Source organism: Sarcophilus harrisii, chromosome 3, assembly GCF_902635505.1.
Source record: "Sarcophilus harrisii chromosome 3, mSarHar1.11, whole genome shotgun sequence".
NCBI lineage: Eukaryota > Metazoa > Chordata > Mammalia > Dasyuromorphia > Dasyuridae > Sarcophilus > Sarcophilus harrisii.
The window spans coordinates 288189621-288210049 of NC_045428.1; the positions used below are offsets into that span (position 1 = coordinate 288189621).

Here is a 20429-nt window from a genome sequence, read left to right on the forward strand (position 1 = left end):
TATCTCTAGTTCAGTCCTCAGGATTTCCAAGGGTCAAGTGTTAAATCCCAGCAACTCATATCTCTACTGGGTTCTAAAATTTTTCTTCTTGTACAACTATCTAAGGTGGCCTTAAGACAGTATTTTTTGGATCTCCTGGGCTAACTAAAACTTGAAGCAAATGCCTGAGAAAGTTGTAGGTTACACAAAGTTGTCTTGAAGTGATGATATGACATCTATATCAGAAGATATCTGACATCTGGAAGATTTAGTTAAAACCACCAAAATGCACTCTTAATTTCAATGCCTGGGAGATGATGAAGAGAAATAAACTAGCATTTATTAAATGCCTGCTTTGTGTTGGGCACTGTCCTAAGCTTTTTACAAATATTGATTCTTGCCACAACTCTGGGAGGTAGATGCTCTTATTACCATTTTGCAATTGAGCAAACTAAGACTGAGAGGAATCCTCAAAGTCACACAGCTAGAAAGTATCTGAAGTTAGGTTTAAGTTTGGGTCTTTCTGGACTTTCAGATTCTATGCTGTCTGGATGCCATCTAGCTGTGGCATCTTTTCATGATTTCTCCACATTATACACACTTGGCAGTCTTTTTTATTAGGACCCTTGAGGCCAAGTAATAATGTGAACATATGCGTGTATATGTGTGTATATATGTATATATACATACAGACCCTAAAATAAAATATATAAAAATTTGGAACAGATGATCTCTAAAGGATCTTCAAGCTGTATGAATGATTTTGAACATATATTGTACAAATACTATTATATATATTTACATATATATATATATATCATAAAATAAAAAAATGTAAAATTTGGAACAGATGATTTCTAAGTTGTATGATCCTAATGAATTCTATGTGTTTGAAGGATAGTGATAGTAGAAGAAATACATTGATGAATGGAAAAGTACTGATAGGGCTACACAGACTTTAAGCAAAATGGTGATGCACTGAAGGGTTTACTTTGGAACATTCTTGCTTTTCCTCTTTACCTCCTTCCCCCTTTCTTATTTAAGAACAATCATAGTATAAAAGACATTTGTGTTCCACTCCATACACTGCATTCCATGTTCTATCTATGTACTGATTCTTTTTTCCCTCTTCATCATCTTTATTATAAACTATCATTTATAAAATACTTTAAGATATGCTAAGAACTTTGCTATTATTACTTTATTCTTAATAATTTTTTTTCAGGTAGATGATTTAAATCCCCATTTTATGACTGAGAAAACTGAGGCAGACCAAGTTCACATATCTTGCCCATTCCTAAAATGCTCTTGCTTCCCCTCACCACCCATTGGAAGCCTTAGTTACTTTCAAAGCTCAATGCAGCTCTATATTGGTGCTTCTAGATGAACTGGAGTAGGAATAATGTACCAGATTGTCTAATAAATTTGGAAAGAGAAATTAGCTGAGGCTGTAAAAGACTTAAATTGTAAAACAAGGACAAAGGAGATTCAAATAAGAGGCTGTTGCAATGGGCCAGGTAAGAAATGAAAACCTGAGCTATGATGGTACCTATGAATAGAAAAAGGGAAATAGATGAAAAAATTATGTGGTGAAGAAATGTAGCAAAGGCTTGGATTGCGAAAAGAGAGAGAAGTGAAGATGCTGAGCTTGTAAACCTCAGGGACTGGTAGGATGGTGGTATTCTTGATCTTGAAAGGAAAATTAGTTTGAGGGGGTGAGTTGTTTTTGGAAAAGATAGTGAATTCTATTTTGGAAAAGCTGAGTTTGAGATTTCTATGAGTATCTAATTGGAACTATCCAATAAAGTGTGGAATATATAGATCTGGGAGTTATGCCCACAGATGTAACTGAGTCCATGGGATGGGATGAATCATCAAGAGAGAAGGTGTAAAAATTGAAGAGGTCCTTGGGGTATACCCTCAAATACAGGCCAAAATAGTAATGAAGATCCAGTGGGGGATCAGGAATTGCCAGACCTATGGAAAGGAACCTATGAGGAAAAAGTATTACAAAAGCAAGGGATGCTCAATCATGTTGAATTCTGGAGAGAGTTCAAGAATGATGAAAACTGAAAATGCCATTAGACTGTTCAATGAAAAGATCAGGGGTAACTTTGGAGAAAATAAATTTTAAGTGAGGAATGAGGTAAGGAGCAAGAATGTAAGAGGTCCAGGAGAGAATGAAGAGAAAGTTTATCTTGACTTCAGGAATGACATCCCAGCCTGACTGTGCTTTTGCAGTCTGAGGACCAACAAACATAGTGCAGAAAGGCTCAGTACCAAGAAAGCTGCACAGGAGGCAGTGAATTATTTTGACCATAGTGATCACAGCAGCTCATGAAAACATTCCACTAAGATCAAGAGAGAATTGAAAAAATTCTTACAAAGAATCCTTATACTGATTAAGTAATGGATCTTTTGAAGGACTAATGTAAATAACTTACTACAAATATACTATCTTCCCTCATTAGGATATAGGCTCTTTAAAAGAAGAGACTAGGTTTCTTTTTAATTGTATGCCTAGCATCTAGCAAAGTATTTTGACACAGTAAGAACTTAATATGAATCTTTTTCATTCAGTCATTTATCCATCTATCCATCTATGAGGGAAGGAAGAGATGGAAGGAAGAATGGAGATGCAGATTTAAGGACATAGATAGCTAGAGAGATAGATAGGACGGAAAATGACACAAATAATGTAGGATGGATATGTCCATCTTTGATGTAAACAACTCTATTGCTTGGTTTGATGAATACTTATTTCTTTTATTTAAGAAAGATTTAAGAAAAAGATGGCATTCTTTGAATGGACTGGTTCATAATGAAGTTTAAGTGGGAGGGAGGGCGGAAAGACACTCTCAACACTCTCAAAGTGGCTGTATGTCCTCCATGTCTGGTGTGCAAATCTAAAGAGTGAAGAAGAGAGAATAAAAGATCATTAATTTAGAACTGAACAGGGCTTTAGATTTATCTCGTTTAATCTCTTCATTTTACAAAGAAGGAAACTGGGTCTCAGAGAAGTTAAGTGCCTGTGATTGGATTTGAATCCAAGTTTTTAGGACTCCAATTGTGATGCTCTATTCACCATACTACACTATCTCACTGAGATAAATAGAGGCAAGTCAAGAGTAAAGCAAAAACTCTTACTCTATTCTTAGATCTTGAGCAAGTTGCTCAAGGTTCAGATGGTACCTTTCTTCATCTAGCTGTTAGGTAGTTCAGCTCTTGATCTTTCATTCTACTTATCATAACCTCTTCTTAATAATAAACTAGCTTGGTATTTCTTTTATTTCCCATTAAAAATGTGTATTTTAAGAGCAATGTCTGGAGATAATACTTTGGCAGGAAGTGGGTTAGCTGGATGAAACGGTGTCTAAACCACTAACTAGCATGCTGTCAGTGGTAGCTGTTTTCAGAACAACTGATACAAGAAAATGAAAAGAGTTGTGGTTGGAATAATAGACATTGGAACTGTTTCTGATCTGTCATTTAAAAACATGTTTTCTCTGTACTGTGAACTTTCAGCTAAAGAATTTTTTAATTCAATATTTAAGCAACATGGATTATAACCAAGTACATTATGTAAGACTATGAAGTTTTAAGCCTTTAAAAGAATTATTTAATACTCTCAGTTATAAATGATTTTGTTATAATCCATGAGGATCCTAATCAGGATGTTTTGCTTTGGTAAGACTCCCTACTGAAGAAAATGGACTAGCACAAAAGTATCTAAGATTAAAGAGAATGACAGAACTCCCAGTAAGGAGCCTTTGTGATTTGTGCTATTAACATAATCTCATGGAATTGTTGTTGTTATTATTTTTTGCATATCTGCATCTAATTCTTGGCCCAGATTTCTGCCTATTGTAGGCATGTTTCTATCAGAATCTGATATGCTTCTTATATAAAACTTTGCTTCGTCTACTGAATGTGGGAAGTTTTCTTTATGCTGAAAGAATCATAAAAGCCTTTGAAACAGTCTGGATGAACAATCTGCAACCTTCAGATATCTTTTTTTCTAATAAGATGATATAAGCATCATCAGATGCTTAATCCTTTGCTGCCTTCTGATAGAATCAAGTTAAAACTCTGTGGGTCTGAACAGTTTTCAAAGGGCTAGCAGCAACATGTTGATATATAAAGTATTCCTTGAGATAGATTTTTTTTTTCTTCAACCTTACACTCAAAATTCAGTTGTTTCTTTTTTCCATGCCGTTTTAGTTCTGTCTTTCCTGGGATTTCACTCAACTTTATCCAAAGGATAAAGCCTCACCCTCATTGAATGAGATTATGGTTAAATTTCAACAAGCAGTTCATGACTCCTTAATTAAAATTATGTTAACAATAAGCAGGGCTGGATTTGCCTGATCTCCAAGGAAGTCAATGGATCAGTGGAATACTGCTTGCTTAATTTTGTAAAGTATACATTTATAAAAGGATAAATAATTCATAAACAAACTAGGGAAAGAGAAAATAGAAAACCATAAGCATGCATAATTCCTAGTTATTTTGACTACTCTTAGTAAATTTAAAACCTACAGAATAAGACTCTATACTTTGGAGTCTAAACCCAAATTAGGGAAATTACTAACTATGTAATAACTTTAAAAAGTCATTTAACTTCTCTGAACCTCACTTTCCACATTTATAAAAATGAAGAGATTTCATTAGATGTCCTCTAAGATTCCTTTTGGCTCTGAATGTACAGTCTTATATTGATAAAGTATGGATATATCCCTTGAGAAATTGGGGACTTTGGGGCAAATCAAAAGCAGGGGAACAGAGTTTTCCCCAATAAAAGCCAGAAATTCCAGTACTTTGCGCTAGGAAGGGAAGAATAATACCATATTCCTTCTTAACTTTTGATTTTTGTTACAATCTTCTCCTTGCCAGAAAAGCTCTCCTTGCTTCCTATAACTGATCTAAATAATAACTACTCTTCCAGGCCAATTTGTCTAAATGTTTCTGTGATTCTTTTCCCCCAGCTATTTTAGTTTATAGTGATTTATCCCCTGTATAAGAGAAGTTGCTCTTATAGCCATTACTTTATAATCTGTATAATATTATAACTTTGGAAAACACTGAGAAACATCAGAGAGAAAACAAGTTTATAGAGCACTTGGTAGGAGACCCAATTAAGCCAGATTGACACTAAGACATGTATAGATGAAATGAGAAAGACAATGAATGGAAGAGAAAGAGAAATGATATATAAATAATCCATCTGTAATGGAGGCTTAACAATCTGTTTTTCTCTGATCAGCAATAGCAGTGGTGCCATATTTGGATTCTAATATCACAGACCTGGATGTATCACAGTAGGAAACAGAAATAGTACCAAAAAAAACCAAAAAACAAACAAAAAAAAAACCCAAAACCAAAGATGGGAAGATGAATAAGACTTTACACAGAGAAGGAAATGGGGTAGAATAATTTTTGAAACACTGAGATATTGATTTTCAAAGAATGTACTATTACTTTACTATGGTAAAGACTCGAAAAAAATCTCAAACTAAAAAATAAAAAGAATATCCAAAAGAATATCAGTAACAATGACCTATTTGCCTACTTTCATATCTCCCCAAAATTTTTCTAACAATAATCTACATATCTATCATAGACATCTTCAATGAAAGTATGTGAAATCAGCAAAGTTTTAAAAAAAATATGCAGCAGTTCATATCTTTATATAATCAGAGAATGAAAAGTATACTGAAAATTCACTGTGATTGCTTGCTGACTATAAAGAAAGACTGACTTAGTAGAAAAAACCCACTAACAATGTGTATTCTATACACATACCTAAGTCTTATAAGATTCCATGAGAATATAAAATATAATGATAAAAACATCTTTGAGAATCCTTCAATCATTAATATGAAGCTATTAGATTGGTAATATGCTAGATAGAATTGAGTTTGAATTCTGTCTTCTGGGTCAAGTCATTTAACCTCTTAGTTTTCTCATCCATAAAATGAAATTAATAAAAATACTTGCCTCATAGAATTGTAGTAAGGATCAACTGAGTTAATATGTATAAAGTACTTTTCTAAATTTTTATGTGGTATATAAATGTTGGCAATTACAATTATCAAGTGAGGCACAAAGCTAAGGATTTGATCACTAAACTAAGGATATATATGATCATGTTTTCCACCATTAGGAGAATGTTCATTGGAGATTTTAAATGGAAAAAAAAGATACCCTATAAATGGTGAAGTCTTCCAGATGCTCTTGTTTGCAAATGACATTACATTGTTTGCATCAAGTCTCATATATTGCAAATCCTTTTAAATAATATTCATAATCTCACAAGGGAGTCTGTTCTAACCACTCACATAGAGTAAACCCATTAGATCAAAAAAACCTATTATCCAGGTAATAAATATAGCTAGGTGAATAGGCTCATCCATCAGTGTGTGAATACATATATATACATATTTACATATGAACATTTATGTATACACATATGTATGCAAATATGTACACACATACACACATCAGGCACTATGAAGGAACAATGAGCTGGTACCAGAACTGAAAAGGGGTAGATTAGTTCAGATGTCAAACTCAAGTAGAAATGGAGTCCATTAAGCCATTCATTCATAGAAATCCCTGTGGGCCTCACATTTGACTCAGAAAACCACATAATCTATGTTTTATTATATTTTAAAAATATATCTCAATTACATTTTAATCTGCTTTGGGCCATATTTGAGTATGTTGCTGACCATAATGTGGCCCATGGGGCCAGAGTCTGACATTTCTGGGCTAGATTGCCTTTGGAAAATTGTACAGTGTTTTTAATGACAAATCTATCTAAGTTTCTCTCAGAAACAAAGGTCCACATTTTTAAAATATTAATAATCATCCAATAATGCTTATAGATATTAGTCATGGAATACCAGTCTTCAAAGAATTGAAGCTGTAGGTCAAAGGATAATGGAAAAGTGTGTGGTAAGTAGAGAGAGGTTGCAGCATGTTATTAATGAGAATTTGCAGAGGAGAAGTGGTATAAAGTAGATACATCAGAAAGATGTATGGAAGAAAAGATGGGCTAGTCCCATCATAAGAGTGAGAGGTAACAGATGGGTGGTCTTAATATTGCATGGTATTCATGCAATGTCAATCGATCTAGAAGGCATCCAGTGCATGTATAAGATAATGTGAACAAGTGGAATAGGTTGAGAAGTACAGTGATGGGTACCTGGTCCTATGGGTATTCAGTAAACATTTTTAGACTGATTACTTATTATCTACACAATAATATTCAATTTTATACAGTCTCTATTTTCAGTAGCTGGCTATGTCTTGTTTTCATTTTCTCAACAATCCATTAAGTGTTTTCCATGTGAAGTCAGTGGGTTAGGTGCTACATTTACAAAGATGAATGCAATCCCTGCCTAAGGGCTGGTGGTAGAGCTGACTCAAAAGGTATCTAGCATAGTGGAGATAGAATATCAAAAATTAGAATGAGAGGACCTGGATTTAAATTTTCACTCTGCCTCTTACTACTTTGTGACCCCAGTCACAGGGTCATTGATTTCGAACCAGATCCTGGATTTAAAGCCATTCTGTCCAACCCCTCACATTTACAATAGAACTGAGGTCCAGAGATACTGAGTGATTTGATCAGTCACAGAGATAATAAATATTAGATTCAGGAATAAGACCTGGGTCTTCTGGACTACAAGTCAAGTAATTTATTTTGCCATGTCCCATAAGTCATTTAATCTATGACTCAGTTTCCTCATGTGTAAGATAATGGGGTCAGAGTAAATGATGAGAATCAAAAGTTCCTTCCATCTCTTGATCTTTGACCAATACCAATCAATAGCTTGCTGACATAACCAGTGGAAGCTGCCAGATAGGCTACAAGAGTCTTTGGTTCAGCGCTGGCTAACAATGTAGTACTGGTCCTAGTTCTCCCCCATTAGTCTGGATAGAGTGGTGATAATTTTAGCAGGTTATTTCGGCTTTCATATTCTAAGCACTTAGCACAATATCTGGAACACAGTAGGTACTTCATAAATGTTTACTAATGATGAAATAATCCTTGCCTACTGGGAAGTCCAGGTGCTGATGGGGTGCATCTAGAAGTAGCCTCCACCACAGTGATGCCATCAGTGGGAGAAACTAAGTGTGAAATTGCCTACTTCTAAAATCAAAGCAATTTTAAAAACCTGAAATTATGTTTCAGAAATATCAATTTAGCTCTTTCCATGTGCTGACTCTTATTAGTCACACCAAGTCAAGTACATATTATAATTAATTCTTGGGGGATTAGAGTACAATTATTTGGGACCATTCATTCTTTTTTCTTTTGCCAGTGTTTTGGTCATTTTGTTGAAAATCAAAGCCTCTTTTGGGGGGGAAATTCTGGTCAATACAGAGTGAGATGGGAAAAGAGAGGAAAGGGGATAAAATTGAGAGTAGAAAGGAGAAGAAACAAAGAAAAAGAAAAAAGAAAGAAAAGAGGTAAAGGGAGATAAAGAAATCACGAAATACATTTTAAGAGAAGCCAATTTTTTTTTTCTGGTATTCATTTAATGCTCAAACTTAAAAACATGTTTTACGATCATCATGTGGAACTTTTGAAAAATTATGACTAACACTGATTAGAATGTTAGAGCCTTGATAGTCTATTTGTCATATTATGTACATACAACCTTAGTCTTATTGCAGAAAGCAAACTGCTTTCATCTCCATCATCTTTAACTGACTTCTGCATAAACTCCATCAAGATCTCAAATCCTACTTTCTGGTCCATATCTTCTCTCTTTTGACTTCCTTCTGGCTTTGAAAAATTACTGACAACAACATCAGTGGCCCAATGGAGATCATAGGGAAGCTTTAGTTTTTAGCAATATTACTCTTATGACCCCCATCATTTCCATAGTCTTGGCTGAGTCCAATGAATACACAAAAGGGCTAATTAGGTCAAGATGATACAAGGGTAAATAGAAGTGTGGTATTCTATTTGAAAAAAAAAAATGGCTTCAAGATAGTGCTATGGGTTGTTGGGTTTACTTTTATCATGCCTTACAGTTTACAAAGTATTTCCTTCATAGCAACCTTGTGAGTTTGGTAGCAAGCCCCCAATACATCTGTCTGTAAGTAATTTGCTCATTTTTTGGAAGTCTTGTCATGAGGCTTTTGAAAATGTGTTTGTGAAAATTTCTGCAGGCAAGGAAAATAAAATCAATTCAATTCACTTCAACAAGCATTTATAACACATCTGCTAGGTGCCAGGTATTGGAATAGGTAGGTACTAGGGACAAAAAACAAACCAAAAAAAACCAAAAACCTTTCTTCCCTCAAGGAGAGGAGTAGTTGGAGATACAGAAAAAAATAAAGTAAAAAGCAATTATGGGAGAGAGTTATAAAATTAAGAGGAATATCAGAAAGTGTCATCTGAATGGTCTTGAATAAATTGGGAATTCCCAAAAAATGAATGGATGAATGAAAAAAAGCATTTGTCAAATATTCACTATTTGCCAGACACTATGCTAAGCACTGTAAATACAACTACGAATTCCTAGTCTGGACCCTCAAAGGGCTTACATTCTAATAGTGAGATATAACACATTTCATTCTTTTTTTTTTTTTTTTTTTTTTTTTTTTTTGCTGAGCCAATTGGGATCAATGACTTGGCCAGGATCACAAAGCTAGGAAGTGTTGAGTGTCTGAGGCCAGATTTGAACTTGTCTTCCTGACTTCAGGGGGTTGGTACTCTATCCATTGCACCATCTAGCTGCCCCCACATATTTCAAAAGGTGGAAGTGAGGAGGAAAACAGCCATAGCATAGGAAAAAGTTTGGTCAAAAACACAGAGATTGAAGAAGAAATGATGTGTATGAGGACTAGGAAGCAAACCAATTTGGCTAGAATGCAGTATGTGAGAGGGAGCAATGTGAGATAAAGCTTGAAAGATGAAATCCAGAGCAAAAAGGATTTTAAATGCCAAATAGAAGTGTTTATAATTTTATCCTAGAGGCAAACTTCTTGAACAAAGGAATGATATGGTCAACCCTAAAGGTTGATCTTGTGTCCATCTGCCCTGAACAAATAAAGAACCCCATAAAACATAGAGGTCTAAAGCCAAACAATTAAAAACAAAAACATAAACAATGGATTATCGCTTGTTTATAAGTCAAGAGCCCTGTCTTGAGAACATCAATGGACATATTGTAAGAATTCATTCATTGCCAGAGCAATCTGATCTACCACCCAATAAGTCCAGTAACTCACAGGGTTATATAATACAAAAAAGAAGAAATATCAGTTAGCTGGGAGAGATGGCAAGGGCTGCTCCATCAGAAAGATGTTGTAAAATTCCAATTTTAAACATCCCTTCCACCAAGATGAATGAATGCATGTGCAATGAAAAATAGTACATTTATCACTCTGCCTTGGATCTTCTTGTGCGTGACATATGAGGCAACCATTCTTGCCAACTTTTCTAATTTATTGTCGGGCTGGTGATTTCATCCCCCTAGTCTTCCTGAGCTGTGAAGTTATTTTCTTCAAGTTAATCATTTACTTTCACCACCATCTGTTGCTGTTTGGCTACCAAATTTTTAGGGACAGCCAGATTTCTGGGCAGTTTTCTCTCCCTAAATAATCTACGAGGCTAATGGCTGTTCCCTGCTCCTCCTCTGGCATACCTCTCAATGCTTGAAAGTATTTTTCTTAATCAAATTCTGTAGTTTCCTTTTTCATGGTTACCAGGAGGTGTGGTGTGGTAAGTAACCAGGTTGCATCATCTTTTGAAGGTACTCATTGCACCCCACCCATCTCTGATTTTAGAAAAGATAGTGCTCAAAAACTAAATTGTTGCCTAAGGCAAAGTTTAACAGCCACATTATTAAATGCCAATAAACAGGGGGTTTGTAATCCAAAGGGTGACAGACCTTTAATTACCGGAGCACTATTAGGCACAGCTCTGATAGGAGCAGAAGTTGTAAAACAGAAATATAATGGCCTTTATCTGTCAGGGGCAGGAATGCCTACTAAAGCATTGTGAAAGGAAGAAAGCATATGGCTTATGGTCAGTATTTTAAACATTTAGAGCTAAAAGGGACCTTAGAAGCTATTGAGTCTAACTTATTTTTAAGAGAAAACAAAGGATCATGTGTCTGCTTCCTAACTCTAAGTATAGCGTTGCATTCAAAATGGGTGGTGATAAAAATTTAAAGGTAAGCTTAGAAATGCTAGATCTAAAAGGAAGCTTTAAACTTCTTAAGGGTAGATGGTTCAGTGTAGAGAATGCTACGTTTGGAATCAAGATGATCTGAGTTAAAAATCTGAACTCAGATACTTAACTGGCTTTGAGACCCTAAGAAAGCCACTAAACATATTTCTGCCACAGTTTCTTCAATTGTTAAATGGGGATAACAATAACCCCTACTTCACAGGATTGTGGTGAAAACCAAATGACTTATTATTTCTAAAGTGTGTGGCACAGTGCCTAGTATACTGTAAGTACTTAGTAAATACTTATTCTTTTCTTCCTTTCTTTCCCTTCAGGACAGAGTCCTTTCCCCAATTCATCATTAATATTGGTCATGACACTTACTAGGTCCTCAGTATGCATTCAATTACGTCAGGATAGGAACTGAGCAGTGATTTATTTTTTTTTTTTTTTTTTTGGGGGGGGGGGAGTATTAGGAAAACCCAGGAATTTCCATTCTTTTTTCTACTTTTCTTCCACTCTTTTTACTAAAGTAAATCATCATTTTTTTTTTCTTTTTTGCAGTTTATAGTCAGAATTGCCTACGGCACTGAGAAATCAAATAATATGCCCAGGATCATACAGCTAGTGTGTTATAAATGGGCCTTCAGCTTAAGTCCTCCTAGTTTTGGGGTTAGCTCTGTGTTTTATACCATGTTATAGTTCCTCAGGACAGACACAAGTTAAACAAACATGTTAAATCCCTATTATGTGCTAGGCTTTGGCATACAAGGACAAAAATAATAGTTTCTGCCCTCAAATAGCTCACCATCTACTAGGAAAGACCTAACAGCTACATTCACAGAGATATAGTGGCAGGCCTGGAGTTGGGAAGATACATCTTCCTGAGTTGAAATCTGGTTTCAGACACTTAGTAGCTATGTGATTATGAGCAAGACATTTAATTTAACTCTGCTTGCCTCAATTTTTCTCATCTGTAAAACGATCTGAGAAGGAAATGGCAAATCAATATCTCTGCCAAAAAACAAACAAACAAACAAAAACCAAACAAACCAAAAAACACCAACGGAATCACAGAGTCAGACACAAACAAAATAAAATAAAATTTATACAAATAAATATGGCTTAAGAGTATTGCTGGGTGAAAGAAAGATCCAGAATCCTCTAAGATTTGTAAGAGAATTCAAGTCCCCTAGGGAAGGTTAATTACAAATAATGCTTCCATTTCCTTTCCTTTCACTCTCTTAACTGTCACCTGACTTCTGACCTCATCATTCCACTAAAATTGTTCTTTCCAAAATTATCTTTGGATAATGATCTCTTAACTGCCAAATTCAATGCTCTTTTATCAATCCTAGTCCTTCCTGAATTTTCTCCACCTGCTGACAATATTGAATAATCTTTTTCCTTTCTCCAAACCCTCTCTTCTCTCCTCTTTATAATGGAACTTTCTCTTGGCTCTTTCCCACCTCTCTGACCACTCCTAAATCCCCTTTGCTGCATCCAGGTTGTACATGCTAAGTAAGTGTCAGTGTCCCCATGTCCTCTTCTTTTTTACCTTTATGATGTTTTGTTGGCCTATTTCCTATATATTCAATTATTATCTTTGTGCAGAAAATTTTCAGAATTATTTTTATAGCTATAACCTTTCTGTACATAGTTCCAGATTCATATCTGTAACTACCTATTAGGTACAGGAAGTCTTGTAGACATTTTAAATTCAACAGGTTCTATAGTGAACTCAACATCTTTCCCACAGGATCCTGCCTTCTTTCTTTCTTATTCTTGCTGAAAGAACCATTACCTTTTCAGTTACCCATGCTCACAGCCTAGGGGTATGTGTGTATGTATGTGTGTGTTTTCTCTCTCTCTCTCTCTATGTATATATACATGTAAATATGTATGTATATGTATTTTTATATCTATGCTTGCCCGCCTGTCCATCTATTTATCTATCTATATTTGTACCCATCTGTACATAGTTGTTTACTTATCCATTTCTTTATCTCTCTATATTTATACATAGTTGTTTAATGATCTATATCTGTACATAGCTATTACTTATCCATCCATTTATCTATCTAAATTGTACATAGTTTATCTATCTGTACATAATTGTTTAATTATCCAACAATCCGTATATCTTTGTACATAGTTGTTTACTAATCTATCTGTATCTGTATATATAGTTGTTTACTTATCTATCTATATCTGTACATAGTTGTTTACTTATCCATCCATCCACTAGCTAGATATCTAACTAGCTATATCTGTACATAGTTAATTATCTGTTGTCTTTCCCATTAGCCCATGACCTCTTTGAGGGTAGGGTTCCCCCCTTCTTGTCCAAAACCAGACCATCATGTTATTTCTAGAAAGTCACTAAATTTCTAAACTACTCTATCTTGTGTGTATTATCCCCACTTCTAGCTCCCTTTTATCTGTAATCTTCCCCTAACAGAATGTAAATTCTTGAGCTTATTTGTTTTTTTATTAAGTACTTAATTTAATGCCTGACACCTGGTAAGCACTTAAATGCCTCTGAATTGAACCTTAGAAGAAGAAATGGCTCTCAACTGGCAGATATAAGTAAAGATATAGAGATATTATTCCAGGTAACTTGCAAGAATATTCAAGGGAAGAAGAGTTCAGAATGCAATGTAGTCACAATTGTCCAAGGGAAAGAAGAGATCTACAAACACTTGTAATGATAGATACAGTTGGAGCCAAATGGAAAATGGAAAGTTAGAATTACTGCTTCGGATTCAGGTGACTAAAGTCAGAAGGAAACAGAACCAAAGTTTTCAGATTTGTACCCAGAGAGAGGACTGTGAGGACTGAGCGTGGATCTCAACATAATATTTTCACTTTTTTGTTGTTGTTTTGCTTGCTTTTTGTTTTCTTTCTCTTTTTTTCCCTTTTTGATCTGATTTTACTTGTGCAGCATTAAGTGTTAAAATATGTATAGAAGAATAGCACATGTTTAACATATATTGGATTACTTGCTCTCTAAGAGAGGGGGTGGGAGAAGGGAGGGAGAAAAAATTGGAGCACAAGGTTTTGTAAAGGTGAATGCTGAAAACTATCTTTACATGTATTTTGAAAACAAAAAGCTATTATTAAAAAAAAAGAAGACCAGCTCAGGTTTTCTCTTTTATATATGAGAACTTTTCTGAATACCTCACTAGCTGGTAGTTCTCTCCATTTCAAATTATCTTGTAATTAGCTAGTTTGCACTTACTCTTTTTGCATTTAATCTGTGCATAGTTATGTAACACCTCGTATATGTATGACTTGTCTTTTCCATTTGAATGTTAGTTTTTTGCATATAAAGACCATTTTATTCTACATTTAGACTCCCCAGAGTCTAACAACCATGCCTGGATCCTAGTAGGAACTTAATAAATACTTGTTGATTAACTGACATACAAATGTGAATTATTATCAGAAAGTTAGAAAAAAAAGCAGTAAGGCTAAGTGGTCACTTTGCTCATATGTATAATTCAAGAACAAGTGTTGATGTGCAAAATGGGAAGCTGTCCAATAGGAGTAAGAAAAATGATGAAAAGACATTCTGAGGAAAGAGAAGTCATGTGATCAAGTTGCAGATAAAGAAGGATAGCCACAGACTTGGTGTCTCCAGTGTCCCAAATGGAGTAATGAGAGCATAGTGGAAATAATTCAGACTACTTTGAAAGGGATTAAAAAATCTTTTTAAAAACTTTGCTTCCCTGACAATTCTTTAATCTCTTCGATGCATCTGAACTGGAAGCTGAATTCCTAGGAGGAAGCTTACATGAGACCAAAAACCACATCAGGTCTGAGCACTTGGGTACCATTTTTGATGAGGCTTTGAAAATTGGTGGCTTGTGCTAGACAAAAGACCACACACAAAATAACACCAAAAATTTAGCATCATCAAACAGGATCTGGGAGAAAGAGAAGTTGGCTAATAAGAGGAAAAAAATCTAGCATCAGTGATTGCTAGGAGCAAATGGAAGCTTAAAGCTGAAATATAGACCTCAGTCCCTGGGGCATAAATGATGATAAGAGTAGGAAAGAAGGAAATAATAGGGAAAAAATTCACTTCAATACAAAGTCAGAGCCAAGAAGCACAGGCAGATTGTTCAATCAAGAAGAAAAGAAATAAGCATTTCTTTTTGGTCAAACTTGTACAAAAATGGCATAATTATAAAACACTATGTATGTATGTACTTGTCTTTGTCATTTGACTCTTAACTGCTTGTAAGGGCTGTTTCATTCTTTTTATGTATAGCCGTATTCTTTTTAAAGAAAAAATTGACCAAGTGGCTGATGTAATTTGCTTACTCAGAATTTTTTTTAAAAAATTTAACTTTCATAAAATGGTGCGAGACTTTTGAGCAAGAGGTATAGTGGGTAAGAGGAAATGCAAAAGGCAAATAATGTTAAGTTACAAAAAAATTAAAAATGATAAAATAGCAATTACTTCTGGCTGGAATTTCTTGCAGTGAAAGCCAAGAGTCAAAGTGTGACTTTAGATACACAGTGTCTTTCCAAATTAATTAGAGACCATTAACCTAAAAAATAGACTGAATGGCAGGATTGCAGAGATGTAAATAAACTTCATTATAATGAAAAAATGGCAAGTACTTAAAAATAGAAGCAATTTTAATACAATAAGCTGGGTGAATGAATCCAGCATCTGAGATCCATTGAGTGTACAAAGCCAAGAGAGGTGTCAAAGTTACATTTATCTTGAAAATCAAAGAAATAGTTGGAAGCCTCTAAATGGCAGGGAATAGTTAAAAATAAGTTCTCTGCTCTAAAAGATATCAAAGAGGACAAATAGTCTAGAGGAGCTATTTGCAACTTTATGCCTTGTATCCCTTTTGACAGAAAGAGTGATACAGTGGAGAGAAAGTTTGTCTGGGAGCTAGGAAGATCTAATCTCCACTTCTGACATATGCTTTCTGACATACACCTAATATCTTTGGTGTACTTAATCAAATTTTTAGGGCTCTGAGTAATTTCTAAACAGAAGATGCAAATCTATATGGGCTGAGGGAGTTTTCTCATAAGAATTTCCTATACTAACGTAGTCACAGGTTCAAATACTATATGCATTCTCTTTCTTTTGACACTAGAATAAATGGAGTTCCTTTCAAATATGGGAGTATCTGGCCTTCTACATGGTTCAGATTGATTTTCTTTTTTCTAGTGTCAAGATGTTTTAATGGATGAACCTCTTCTTTTCTCTTTCTCCAAATTACAAATCATTTTCTCACATTTCTGCCTTTATGCCAGAGTTTTCTCTAGGTTTCTATTCCCTAAAATATGACTCCAAACCGTTGAGTCTTGTGACAATTCTTTCTTTCTGGGATATACGGATTAGTCTCAAATGGTAAGACAATAAAAAGCATATGGATTCTGCAATTTGTAAAAGGCTAAAATCCCTTTTCTCTATTACTTTCTTATGAAGTCAGCATTCATTATCTTTAAGGTTGTACATTGAATCATGCAATTATCTAAAGAAACATTCATCACAATTTGCCAAGATTTGCAGATTTTCAACAAAATGTTATTTTCATGGTATTCATTTGGAAGCAGGGTTTAATTCAGCAACCAAAAGGATGGATAAGAATTAATAGAAATAGATTAAGATTACCCAAGAACACTGGGAACCCATTATTTAGGACTCTGTTTCAAGTTACATGCCCCTTTTATCACTGTCATCTTAAGCTCTATAATGGAATAACAATTGGATTGAATAAGAGTAACTGGATCCTGGCTTCATAGTTGTGTCTCTTCCACTGAATTTGTGAACCCACTTTCCTCAGATATAAAAACAATGGATAATACCATAGATTGCCTTAGGACAGGGGTCCTCAAACTTCAGGCCAGATGCAGCAGCTGAGGACATTTATCCCCCTCACCTAGGGCTATGAAGTTTCTTTATTTAAAGGCCCACAAAACAAAGTTTTTGTTTTTACTATAGTCTGGCCCTCCAACAATCTGAGGGACAGTGAACTGGCCCCCTATTTAAAAAGTTTGAGGACCCCTGCCTTAGGAGATACTGGGTTCCCTCTTATGGAAAATATTCAATCAGAGTTAGCTGGTCTCTTGTTGGATGTTTGCAGTCCATTCAATTATATCCCTAACTCTCTGTGAGCCCATTTGAGGTGTTCTTGACAAATATTCTGAAATGTATTCTTTACAGATCTTATCCAGCTCATTTTACAGATGAGGAAACTAAGACAAATAGGGTAAAGTGACTTGCCCAGAGTTACACAGTCAGGGAAATGTCTGAGGCTGGATTTGAACTCAGAAAGAAGAGACTTCCTGATTTTAGCCATGGAACTCCATAAATTGCACCACCTAGATACTTCCATACTGCAGTAGGATCCTCATTCCCTATATGAATGGCTGATAAGATCCCTTTTAGATAAAAAAAATTCTATGATTCTTGCTAACTTCTAAGAAACTTTCTAACTCTAGGACTTTATGTTATCCTGAAACTAATATAGAATAGTTTTATGGATGACACTGAAGTGGTAAAGGAAATATTTCACTTACTATAATTAAATCTGGACCACTGTTATCTTCATCTTCAATTATACTTTTAGAATCTTTACCAACCCCTTCAGGAGACTTCTTTTTCACTTTCCAAGAAGATACCTACAAAATGCATTAAAACAAATATGAAAGAATTTTTCACTTTCATGCTTTTTTCTATGACGCAGATGCCAGTTACACAGCTGTCATTTGAGTCATTTATTTCTTTTTTCAGCAAGTAGGCATTATGTGCCTCTTAGGTATATGATATTTAAGGTACTCTTTTTAGATGTAAAGAAGGATAATCTAGTCCTTACCCTTTAAGGAGTTCAAAATCTTGTTGAGAAGACAATACTTAACCACAAAAAAGCCAAGTAACAATAAAAGATGATACTATTTTAGCTGTCTCATGGCAGCCCACACTAAATTATAAATGAATGGTGTGAAAAGTATTAAGAATTCAGATGAAGGAGATGACCTATAATAAGATACCTTTCAACTTTAGTATCTAATAGGAAAAGTATGGGACATGAAGCCAGGAGAGATTTGTGTTTGAATTTCATCTCAAAAACTTAGTAGCTTTGTGAATAGAGGTAAGACATTTTCTTTTCTCAGATTCAGGCTCCTCCTATGTAATATGAGTGTAATAATACTTTGTAACACCTGCCTCTAGATGGTTATTAGGATAAAATGAATTTTTTTTAAAAGCATGTAAAGCAGTTTGAAAGCCTTAAAGTGTAACTTAATATCATTGGTAATGATGATGAAGAAAATAAGGAAAAGTTTCATGATGAAAGTAGAATTTGAACAAAGCCACGAAGAGGATAAGATGAAAAGAAGCAGAACAGAAGAGGGAATTTCAGGCAGGAAGAATAATTAAGCAAAGATTTGGAAATGGTAACTAACTCAGGATATATTGGGGGGGGTGGTAAATAGGTAATAACTACAACTAAGTGTCTGGATGTTATGGAGTAGAGAGATGTGGAAAGGATGAAGAAAGGTAAGAAAAACAGAAGATAAAGGAAGAGAATAAAAAGAAGTAGGAAAGGAAAAGTTAAAGTGGAGGAAGAGGAGAAGGAAAAAAGAAGAAAAAAGGGAGGAGAAAAATGAAGGAAGAAGAGACGAGAAAAAGAGAAAAAGGATGAAGAAAAGGAAGTAGAAGAGGAGGAAAAAGAGGAGAAGAAAAAAAAGGAAAAAACAAGAGGTATAGAAGGAGGACAAGAAGAAAAAAGTAGAAAAGGAGGGGAGAGAGAGAGAGAGAGAACAAGAATAAAGGAGGAAAAAGAGGAGAGGGAGAGAAAAAAGGGAAGGAAAAGGAAGAAGAGAAGGAAAAAGAGGAAGAGGAAGAAAGGAGGAAAAAAGGAGATAGAGAAGGAGGAGATAAAGGAGAAAAAATAGAAGAGAGGAGAAAGAAGAGGGGAGGAAGAGGAAGAAAGAAAAGGAGGAAGAAGGAAGAGAGGAAGAGGAAAAGGAAGTAGGAGAGAAGAGGAGGAAGCTCACAGTTATAAAGTACTTTAAGATGTGTAAAGTGATATCTCATTTGATTCTTTTAACAATTTTGTGAGGATAGTGCCATTATTATCCCTGTTTTACAGATGAGGAAACTGAGTCTGGGAGAAGTTTAGAATCATACAAATAATGTTTAAAACTGGATTTCAGCTCAGGTGTTCTTGACCCCAGGCCCAGCCCACATCTAAAGAGTATGAACTTGATCTTCCTCTATACTGGGGAAGCTTTCTGATCAGAATGACATGATGAGACATTGTTTTAGGAAAATTAGCTGATTAAGTTAATTTCCTAAAGTATATAATTCAGGATTTATATTAGATTTTTAAATTCATTGTACAATTTTCTTGTAGCATATATGCCTTTCTATTACAATAATCACTCACTTTAATGTTTCATTTTGAAGTTTACAAATTACATTCTTTACAATAATCTTGTGATGTAAGTCATGCAAATATTATCTTCATCTGACAGATGAGAAAATTGAGACTCAGAGCAGTGGGATCATTTGCCTATGGTCACACAGCTAGTAAATATTAAAGCATGTATGCAAACCATTCCTTGACATCCTACTAATCCTAATTTCACTTTGCTTAGATTAATGTCACAATTAATTTTAATTTCTCTATCATACTGTGGTAGTGAAGAAAGTGCCTGGAGTTACAGTCACTGACTAGGAAAGTTAAAAAAAAAAAAAAGCATCAGCTACTTCATAAATCAGATATTCTGCACAAAAGTCATTAAGAATTGGCACTACTTCAATTAAGATCTGGATAAAATTAAGTTAATTTGTCAAATGATATTAAATATTCTAACAATCACAAGTTCCACCTCATTTCCATATTTTCAAAGGTAAAAGATCTGTTTTTAGAAGAAATTGGCTGATAAATGTTTCAATGAGTATTTATTGATTTTTAAAATTCAATTTTATTTTATTTTTAGGTCTGCATTCTTTTCACCTCCATCTCTACTACTCCTTCTCTAGCCTCCTCCTATCACAATTGAGAAAGAAAGAAAAATCACATATAATCCAACAAATTTCTACACTGGCTATGTCCAAATAATATAAATATTTATGTACACGGCTGACTAAACTAAGTTCATTGCATTTTTGAAAATCATTTTTTCAATGAATGAAAATCTGATTTCTTTCCCTCTCAATTCCTTCTCTTTAAAAATAAAAAAAACATTTATTAAAAATTATAAATAGTCAAAC

General features: G+C 34.6%; 1 protein-coding gene across 1 annotated transcript in view; it reads right to left on the bottom strand.

The window, feature by feature from the left end:
- The window catches only part of MORC1 (MORC family CW-type zinc finger 1), a 179785-nt gene that overhangs the window by 32550 nt on the left and 126806 nt on the right, over positions 1–20429 (bottom strand). The window contains exon 21 of the mRNA XM_031961278.1: positions 17729–17830. Coding sequence (XP_031817138.1) covers positions 17729–17830 — 102 coding nt within the window. The remainder of the gene's footprint in view (positions 1–17728; positions 17831–20429) is intronic.